Consider the following 11,085-nt stretch of genomic DNA (forward strand, 5'->3'; position numbering starts at 1 on the left):
TACATCAAAAATTCATGTACAAGGAGGGTTTGACCAAAAAATGGCATTTATCAAACCCTGGCCTATTTAACAGATTGAACTTGATTTATTCTTTGGCCAGCATACGAAAAACCTTTTTGCTAACACTTTCAGAAAAAATCCTTCTAGCTGTTTTGAGTAAATTCATCCATGATTCACCATTGTGCTTCACTGACTGGATAGATTGAAGGACACTTTTCAGTATATAATTTTGGAGCAAAAGAGTTGAAGATTTTTAGTTCTTGAGCACTCTGCTACAGTATTCCATAATCCTGCTACAGTGTTCAGTACCACTGCTACAGTCATTTATTTCAGTTTATTGTGAGATTTCTAAGTTTTGGTTTATTATGAAATTTCTAATTTCTGGATGTGCAATATCATCATACTAGTTCGCTGCCCAAATTTTTGGCTATATCAGACTTAAAACAGCAGCTATATTCCATTATTTTTCACATTGCAGCACATAAGGGTTAGTATCTTGTTACATATACAATCCAAAAGTAGAACAGCTAGATATATATTTCTAAAATGTTGTTACTATATTTCATATGTTTTGGAAAAAAGTAAATTTCTTTCATTCTTATTCATTTGTTGTTTCGTCAAATATTTGCAAAAAAATCATAAAACTAGTCTAGGGATGTTTCAAATGTAAAATCTAAAATGTCAAACATAGAATCAAAATGTAAGATAATTTTATAAAAGTATGTAGTGCTTGTATTCTCCTTGACTCACTGCATTTCTTTCAACTGACATTGGGGAGAGATTAGGATACCTCTTGCAAAATTAGAGCAAAAGAAAAGACGTCCACTTTGGTGTCATATGCTTCTTCTCGAATAACCTCTGGAGCTGTATACCTCCCTGTTACACAAGCAACCAACCGTCAAAGATTAAAATAGTGCAGCAATGGATAATTTATTATTGGAAACATGTTTGAATCATGTCAGAACTTTCAAATATTTATACAAATTAGCAAGCATTATGTTTTACCACACATTGTAGTGACTATAACATGTATTTTATACACAAATTAGATGCCAGGATCATTGATAGAGAAGTACAAAAAAGGACAGGGTATAATTGTCACACAGAAAAGTAATGTTTCTCCCTATAATTTGCCATCTCCTACATTCTCCAAAACTAATGGTCTCGATCAATGCAAAGGACCTTGTAAAATGTGTAACCTTCCCAGAACAGACAAACAAAAAATAGAAAAAGAAACCCCACAATGACATGCTGTGAATTAGTTGTACTTTTCCAAATTATTTGACATCTATCATGTCCTCTTGAATCAATAACAAAAACACACTTTTTATTTCAATATTCACCCCAAAAATATGTGAAATGTATCATCCAAGGTTACAAAAACCATGGGTGAGAACACAGGCGTGTTCAGGTTTAAATAACTTTTTATTTCAATATTCACCCCAAAAATATGTGAAATGTATCATCCAAGGTTACAAAAACCATGGGTGAGAACACAGGCGTGTTCAGGTTTAAATAACTAAACAATCATATAGATATTTTCAAAAATCACAGTGTATCATACAAAAAACATTGATCAGAAATTTTATTCAAAAAATAGTTATTTATGATGTGGGCCTCAAAATGCATAAATATACAGGTTTTCGTCGCAAAGTTGAGAATGAAAAAGATCATCAGAAACAAAAATTCACGAATGAGACTATTTAAGGTAACACTAAGATCAATGAAGTGAATGCCTGATGTGATTATTAATTGTTTATGACCTCATTATTACATTTAAAATGAAATTTCTCCCTTTTCAAGTATAAAACCCAGCATTCTATCTCTTGACCAATATTGCCCATTATAACAGTTATTGTTACAGCTTTACCATAGAGATTTTTTGCACGTCATATATTAAATGCCTTGGTTAAAATTTAAGTGCATATGAACACAAGGATGAGACATCATTAATCATCGCTCAACCTAAGTCTCTTCTGTCTTCTTTAAAGAATGATCAGTAAGGACAACAAATTTGAACGAAGTAAGAACATAAAGAATTGTTGACATCAGCACAACAGTAAATGATACCAACGAACCTGCTGCAAATAACTTTGCATTCCTATTCTTTGACAAGATAATGGCATTATTTTAAAAGAAAATTGATGATGTTAACTAATCTGCCAATGTTTACTGTTTTAATAAAGGCTTCCATTACTAATTATATATTGGACTACAAAAAGTGGAATTAATAGAATTTCACTTAGTCAGTCATGATGCAAATCATGTTGTTAACCTCCTCCATTATTTCAATATAGAGGGCTCCTTTTTTACCATTCAAATCAATCCACCCACATAAGACTGTTGATATATGCCATCATGCATAATCATTTATTTCTTTTTCAGTAGGCAAAGGTAGAATAAACTTGTAATTCAATACTAGTTTGTTCAAGATCTTTGTGACAGTTGATATATATGTGTTTGTTTAACCTTTCAAACTGTTGTAGTCATGAAACGTTTATTAATGTATTTTTTCTGCAAGAGGAATTTATTTTCTTGTATGCTGTGTCTCATTGTTATGGAAGGTATATTTGTTGCCACACAAGTTGGTTCCTTTATTGTGCAAATGAATATCCTTGCTGCTAAAGCCAACGCTTCTACTGAGCAAAACAAATTTGCCACTTCCTAAGACAGTTCCATTGTGCAAGGCAGCTGTTGAGATGTCCAAAGTTAGCCTGCTAAGCAAGGTGACCATTTTTATTCAGCAACATACAGAGCATATTCATACAACTTCCATAATAGTAGCATCATTCCAAAATGGTATGCTATGCTCCAAGGAAGTTGTACTTGTTTCATTAATGATCAAATGGTTGTTGGAAAATTTGTTTGATCACTACCCAAGAAGAACTGCTTGAACTGAAGCTGGAATTGTGATAAACTCAAACTAATGACAATTCCATTAAAAATTTCCAAAGTTATTTTTTAATTGCAATGTTGGTTGCATCCAAATTCTTAATCTGTTACAGATCTCTATTTATTTTTTGAGTGTCAAACCCACATGAAAACTCATCACTGAAAACTATGCCTGCACAATGTTGTAAAAAGCATATATCAGAAGAATGCTGAAAACTAGTTCTGCCCAATGTTTCTCTACTGCTGTTTTCCTCAAATGAAATGTTATAAAATGTTATATTTGAAGCAATTACTAGGAATTGCAAAATAATGCTCACACCATTAAAAAAATTGTAATCAAACACTTTGTCGTACTATTCTCTACCCGCACTTTGTCTTAAAACTTAAGTGTCTCTTGTTTCATATTATGACTTCAAGTTCTGTGTTTATTACATACAAATTGACAACTTTTCTAATAGGCAAAGGCATAAATGAAATGCAATAATAATTTCTTAGCTCTACATTTCTCTACTTCATCTTAATTCTATGAACATTACGCTAATGGCAGGAACTATGACGCCATGAGTCTCTTGTTTGGTTAGTGCAGACATTGGAAGTATTCATTTCATCTACAGCCAGGAAGAGATGTTGAGATTGAAGTTTCTATAACTCCAATGTGTATCTAGAAGAGTTGAGTTGTTTCTGAGTATTATCTGACACATTAGAGCTGCTCTGTGTTGTTTCCGAGTATTCTCTGGGACCCTGAACCTGCTCTGTATTTCATCTCAGCAGAATCTGTGCAATCAAAAATTCCTGGTGTCTGGTCTAGAATAGGAATTTGAGGAGAGCTACGTACAACTTCAGAATTAATAGAAGAATGTATGATACTTCTTTCTTGTGCCATACATTCTTTATTATGGTAGAATAATGAATGTGTTATTAAACAGAGATCATAAATGATCTATATATACAAGTATACACAAGAATGTTTCTATAACGAACAAAGAGAGAGAAATAGGAACATTATAAAGAGAGAGAGAAGGTTCCCATAATGAACAGAGAGAGAATATGGAAACATAGAAGACTGACCATTAGAAATAGAAGTAAATCTACGGAAGAGAGAGAGACTTTACTCTAATACCCTCCCTTCATGGTCAATCTAACTTCAAAACAAAAAATTTGCAAGAGAATCCTCAAAAGGCATAAAAGGAAGACTTGGGCTGATTAATGAGCTATACATGTTCTGCAATATTGGCCTGTGGTTGAGACCCTCCCTACTTCCATTGGTCAAAAGCAATGTGAGTCCTGCATGCTTGGATCACATAACCAAATTTGTGGCAATAGTTGCACCAGATTTGCTTCTTCTTGGAGCTATTCGAAGACTGAGCAGATGATTAAGATGGGCATTTATCCTTGAAAGGATTGGGCTGAACATGCTTGTTCAGAGGAGGATGAAGTAGCATTGTTGCCAAACTAGGTCCTGTTGTAGAAATTTGATGCACAAATCTAGAATTTGAGGTCAACATTAGCTGCAGTAATGTTGAGCGTCTCAATAAAGTGCTCATAGGATGGTGGTAGACCACCATACCCTCTTCCTCCATTGTACAGTCCTTGGCCTCAAGCTGATCTATGATGTCCTTAATCTTTAGAAGATGTTTCTGTAAGGACGTGTACTAATCCATAATAATAGAGAATAGTTGATTCTTCAGAAAGAAGGCTCTATTTTTATCTGATTCTCCTAGAGATCCTTCAGTGTTTTCCAGATCTCTACAGCTATCTTGCCAGCAGCACTTGACGCAGCCAATCATCAATAACTGAAAGCTTAATAAGCATAGTTGCTTCATAATTACGCTCGTCAAACTTCTCTTGAGTAGCATCGGTTGTGGTAGGATAAGTTTCTCGAGACCCAAAACAAGCACCTCGAGGTGGCAGTACTCGAAGATCGTCATCATTCTCTACTTCCCGGTGTTTTAGCTATTTTTGTTGAATCATTGACTGCCTTCTAAGAGAAGATTGGTGGGAGGTGCCATGACACATTTTTTTTTTAAATATGAATATCTAAAAAGGCGTAAACTTTGAGATAGATTGGCAGAAGACCCAAAAAAAATTAAAGGACACCCAAAAGAGAGCTCGAAAATGCAAAAATAATCTGAATTTAGATTTTGTATTCACTAGTTCAAAAATCGAGGCACAGAAAACAATGCACCCAAAAGAAAAAAAAACACCGACCCAATTGAGATCTACAAAAAAATTATAAAACATGTAAAAGGAATTTTGAAAAAAACCCTAGCCATTTTTGAAAAAACCAAAAAAAGACAGATGTGACTGTAAAAATGGTGGAAATTGCAGGCCTTTGTTGTCAATCAGTTTAAAAAATCCTGGACAATAACAAAAATGGCAGCTGATGTATAAAAAAGATGCTCACAAAGCCACAGATTTGCAAAAAAACCTAGAAAAACACTCACGCAAAAAAGAAAAAACATGTCAAATATAGAGCAGATTCCCTTCCAAAAAAATGCTGCTAGGAAACCCTACTCGGGATTGAGGAAAAACGAATTCCTACAAGAAGAAGAAAGAAAAAAATGAACCAACCCAAGGAAAGATTTTCAAAAATCTTAAGAGTCTAAATATTTCAAGAAGTTAAAGATTTTCAAAACCTAGTTCAAAAAATAACTCAGCAAATTTCAGTAATGAAATTTTTTATTTTTTTTAAATAGCTTTGATACGATATTATGGTAAAATAATGAATGTGTTATTAAACAGAGATCATAAGTGGTCTATATATACAAGTATACACAAGAATGTTTCTATAACGAACAAAGAGAGAAATAGTAACATTTTGAAGAGAGAAAGAGAAAGTTTCCATAGTGAACATAGACAAAATATGGAAACATAGAAGAAGAGTGATCATTAGAAATAGAAGTAAATCTATAGAAGAGAGAAACAAAATTAGAGAGATTTTACTCTAGTAATCTTTACACTATTACAAACATTGAAAGGTCAGAAATCTTTTCTATCAAATCTTCTGTGAAAAGTTTGATTGTTATTATGATTATCAACTGAATTGATACATTGCAACACATTGAAAGAGATATTTAGAATTGTAAGAAAATGCCTTATGCTTTATGCATGCAAACTTTTTGACAAATTATCCAAAGTATAAGGATAATACTTTAGTACAGAATAGGATAGCCTACTATAGTGGCATCTTACAGTGGTATAAGATTCTTATAAAATAATTTGGGTCAGATCTGAGGTCGTATGTTACAGCAGGATCTAATTTCATATTAAGGCATAAGAATTGGAACAAATTTAAGGTGGCTAGTGACAGTGGTAGTATCTTACAACCTGTGAACATGTGCATCATTAAAAAAAAGACAATGGCATATCAGAAAAGTAGTTTTTCTCTCAGAAGAATTTCATGACACATTTAATCGTGAACAGCTAAGGGACTTGCAGAAAGGAAAGGAAATAGGGCATTGACTCTATGTAATTGAATTACAATTTGAGTCCATTAAATTTCCTGATCGTGTTCTCTTTAATTTGTGAGAAATAGACTCGTGTCAAAAATAGATCAGTCAGATTAGAGGCTTTTGAATTGGACTTTGCAGCCCTCAATGCTCGCTTTGGTCCAGAACATGTTCATGGAAGATCCTTATGAATAGGCGAGCCTTGCAGTTGCTCCTTCTCACAGTATAAGAATACCAACTCCTATAGCAACCTATAATGATGTCATGCTAAAGAAGGTTCCACAGCTGATTCTAAAGAGCCTACATGGGTTACATAATATGAAACCCCTTACTTTTGGTAAGATGGCTAAGATTTTTTAATATTAAGGCAAGAGCCAGACCATTTATCTTGATGTTGGATATCAAAAGTGATAAATTGATTCTACCTATGTTTATTAACTGAAACTAGGAGACATCATCCAAACAATGTAAGGGCCTGTGTGCAAACTATAATGTCCTTAGTCTTAGATGAAGATGATAATATTTGCAAGCAATTAAAATTAGACATGTTAGCCATTTGGAGAAAGGAGTGTAGCATCTCACATATGGCTTATGAGTTCTCAATATTACGAGGTAATTGGTAAATACTTGCTTATTATTAACAGAGACCGAGAGGTCAATTTATACAAAAGAATGAGACGATGTTTCCTTAGGAAACGATCGTAAAGAATAGAAACATTCTATTCCAGAGAAAGCAAAAAACGAAAGCAAACTAAAGCTAAAGATATTTACAAGATAACCATTAACTAACAATAGACGTCTTATCTATTATTGTAATACCCTCCCTTAATGGTTAAACTATCTAACACACCAAGCTGTCCTTGGAATTTGACAAACTTATCAGGACCAAGAGGCTTGGTGAGAATATCTGTAGTTTGATCTATGGTAGGAACATACTGCAGATCTATAGTCTCGTCTTCAACCAGCTGTCGTATGTAATGACAATGAACATCCACATGCTTGGTTCGTTCATGGAAGACTGGATTCCGTGCTAACTTGATAACGCCTTCGTTATCAACAAATAGAGTAGTCGGTCCTGCTGGTGACATCTGCATATCCCCAAGCATCCGACGAAGCCAGACAGCTTCACATCCTGCCTTAACAGTCCCTCTGTATTCAGCCTCTGTAGAAGAGAGAGAAACTACCTACTGCTTCTTGCTGGTCCATGTGACTACACCGGATCCCAAACTGAACACATATCCAGATGTTGACTTTTTATCATCAACAGAGCCTGCCCAATCTGAATCTGTGAACCCATTGAGTTTAGGATTAGAACTTCGAGAATACAGAAGTCCATAATCAGAAGTGCCCTTCACATAACGAAGCACACGCTTTACTGCCATCCAATGATTAGCCTTAGGAGCTGTCATAAAGCGTGAAATATAGCTGACTGTGAAGCTGATACCAGGCCTAGTAGCAGATAGGTAGATGAGGCTGCCTACCAGTTGCCTATACGTAGTATCATCAACGGAAGGAGAATCAGACTTGGCTGATAACTTGAGACCTTTCTCCACAGGTGTAGATGCAGGTTTACAATCCTGCATTCGGAATTTGTCTAACAAGGCCCTGGCATATTTGGACTGAGAGATGAATATACCAGAAGACTGTTGCCAAACTTCAACACCTAAGCAATAATGCATGAGCCCAAGGTCAGTCATATCAAAGGACTGGCATAAGTGTTGTTTGATTCCCTGAATCAAAGATGTCGAACTGCCAGTGATGATCAGATCATCCACATAGATAACCAAAAGGATGATGTCACTGTCAGTAGTCTTGATGTACAAATTTGAGTCTGAAGAACTCCTCTTGAAGCCTTGATCACTGAGGTACGTATCAATCTTGACGTACCATGCCCGAGGGGCCTGCTTCAAACCATAGAGAGCTTTTACCAATCTGAGAACCTGATGGTCTTTACCAACAACCTTGAAACCAAGAGGCTGCATCATGTAGACCTCTTCATGGAGATCACCATTCAGGAAAGCACTCTTTACGTCCATCTAATGGACCTTCCAGCCAAACTGTGATGCCATGGCTAGGACTAATCTAATGGTGCTCATCTTTGCAGTAGGAGCAAAGGTCTCCTCATAATCAATGCCCTGACGCTAAGAAAAGCCCTTTGCCACTAAACGAGCTTTGTACTTATCCAAAGTACCATCTGATTTGTATTTGATTTTGTAGACCCATTTGCAGGTAATGGGTTTCTTCCCTGGGGGAAGATCAGAAAGGACCCAAGTGTTGTTCTTCAGCAGGCTCTGGTGTTCAGATTGCATGGCCTATTCCCACTCTGGAATTCCTTTAGCCTCGGAATATGTTTGAGGTTCAAACACACTATGAATGTTGGCCATAAGAGCAAAGTTAACAGAATCTGTAGTTTTGCTCTTTTTTCCGAGCAGTTCTCCCATCAATAAGCTCATCATCATGAAGATCAGCAAGTGTCTTAGCCCACCACTTAGGCCGGAGAGGAGAATGACCAACAGTAGTACTAGGACATGCTTGATCAGCAGGATCCTCATTAGAAGAATCTAGATCAAACTCAAGTGAAGCATCTTCAAAACGAGGTAATCCTGCAGGAGAAGCCGGAGGTGTCTGTACAGGTATCACTGGCAGGACTGGAGCTGTAGGAGCTACTGGAGCCCTCCCATCAGGTGGACCTAATGGAAGCCGAACTCTCAAATCATGAACCTGCATAGGCTGGTCTGTTGGATCAGGAACAGGAGAAACAGGCATGAATGGTCCTCGCTGCTCATCAAAGACTACATCGCGGCTGTATATGAGACGAGATGTCTCAACATCAATAAGGCGGTAGGCTTTGTGAAGACTGCTATATCCAGCAAGCATCAATTTCTGACTCTTGGCATCCAACTTAGTGCGTGAAGCATCAGGGATCCAAACAAAAGCAAGAGAGCCAAAAACCTTCAGGTGACTGATTCTGGGCTTGCGACCTGACCAGGCCTCTTCCGGAGTTTTACCTTTGACCGCCACTGTGGGTGACCGGTTCAACAGATAAACTGCAGTGTTAACTGCTTCTGCCCAAAAATGCTTCGGAACATGTCTGTGTTCGAGCATGGAACGAGCCATCTCGGTGATTGTCCTGTTTCGACGTTCAACTACACTGTTCTGTTGTGGCGTGTGGGGTGTGGTGAACTGGCGTTGGATGCCATGTGTATTCAAGAAGCTGGAGAAAACATTAGAACAAAATTCCCCCCCATTGTCTGATCTAAGAGTAATAATAGATTTCCTAGACTCTTTTTCAACTAAGGGTTTAAACTTCTGAAATACAGTAAATGCATCAGATTTCTTTTTAAGGAAATACACCCACATTTCTCTACTGAAATCATCTACAAACAACAAAAAATAACTGTACCCAAGAACAGAAGGAGTGGCCATAGGGCCACAGATACCAGCATGAACAAGCTAAAGTACTTGAGAAGCTCACCAAGAATCACCACTGGGGAAAGGTGTGCGATGTTGCTTCCCAGCCTGACATGCGTCACAAACTCCAAGGTGTTGGGTTTGAATCTCTGGCAAACCAAGAACAAGCTCATCCCGAGCAAGTTGTGAGAGATAATGCACATTTAAGTGCCCATATCGCTGATGCCAAAGTGTGCTGATGGAAGATCGCCAAGCAGCCATAGCTAAGTCCTGAGAATCACCAGAATCAGTAAGTCTGAAAAGACCATGATCCTCAAGACCAACTGCAACAGTAGACTTAGTCGCCCGATCAGTGATGGTGCACTGATGTGAACTGAAGGTGACTGCCAAGTGTGGAGAATGTCGCAGCAACTAACTAACCGAGAGTAGATTTAGTTCCATCCCTGGAACGTAGTACACATCAAGGAATATGAGCTTCCTCCCAACAGACTGAATTTGAATGTTGCCTTTACCAACAACCGTGTACTCTTCTCCACCACCAAAGATAACAGAATCTGAATAAGGCTGGTAGTCAGTAAACCAGTCTCTGCGGTGAGTGTAATGTCGAGAGGCACCTGAATCAATGTACCAGGCAGATGACTGCACATGATCTGCGGGTCTTTTAGCCATGAAGGCGTAAAAGGCAGATTCTGCCTGCTCAGTGTGCTCTGCATTGTTCACTTTGGGTTGCGACCCTGATTGCTTAGACTGGGCAGCTAAGCGTTTTCGACATTCAACCTTCATGTGACCATACTTGTGGCAGTAGTTGCATTGAATGTTCTTCTTTCTGGTACCATTAGATGCTGGAGTAGAAGACTTCTGCTGAGATGGTTGCTGAAACTTGCCCTTATCCTTCTGAAAGGATTTCGCAACAAAGGCTTGCTCAGTGGAGGTGGAACTGGAGCTGCTACCAAACTGTTGTTTCCACCGATCTTGCTGAAGCAGTAGGGTGCAGAGATCAGTGAACTTTAGATCAACACCAGTAGATGTGATGTTGAGAGTCTCGATAAAATGCTCATAGGATTTTGGTAAACTCCGAAGAGTGATTACCACAATATCCTCTTCCTCCATCTTGCGACCAATGGCAAGTAACTGATCACGGATTTCCTGAATCCGATTCAGGTGTGCCTGGAGCGAGGTGCGCTCATCCATGACAATAGAAAACAGAGTGTTTTTCAGAAAGAAGGCTCTGCTCTTGTCGGAAGTCTCATGAAGACCTTTTAGATGTGTCCAGATTTCGGCCGCTGTCTTGCCGGATGGAATCTGAGAAAGCTCGTCATCAGCTACGGATAGT

At 37.6% G+C, this 11,085-nt stretch overlaps 1 protein-coding gene across 6 annotated transcripts in view; it reads right to left on the bottom strand.

The window, feature by feature from the left end:
* Positions 1–11,085, bottom strand: part of LOC149568973 (Integrin-linked protein kinase family) — a 100,677-nt gene that overhangs the window by 42,957 nt on the left and 46,635 nt on the right. For all 6 annotated transcript variants that reach the window (XR_016362673.1, XM_089821787.1, XM_089821786.1 and 3 more), the window contains exon 9: positions 791–876. Coding sequence is in view for 5 of the 6 variants with exons in the window: in XM_089821787.1 (XP_089677913.1) it covers positions 791–876 (86 nt within the window). In the remaining variant the exon portion in view is untranslated. The remainder of the gene's footprint in view (positions 1–790; positions 877–11,085) is intronic.

This window comes from Cupressus sempervirens, chromosome 3 (assembly GCF_028749045.1).
Source record: "Cupressus sempervirens isolate cs-2001-9-10 chromosome 3, ASM2874904v1, whole genome shotgun sequence".
NCBI classification, from domain to species: Eukaryota; Viridiplantae; Streptophyta; class Pinopsida; order Cupressales; family Cupressaceae; genus Cupressus; species Cupressus sempervirens.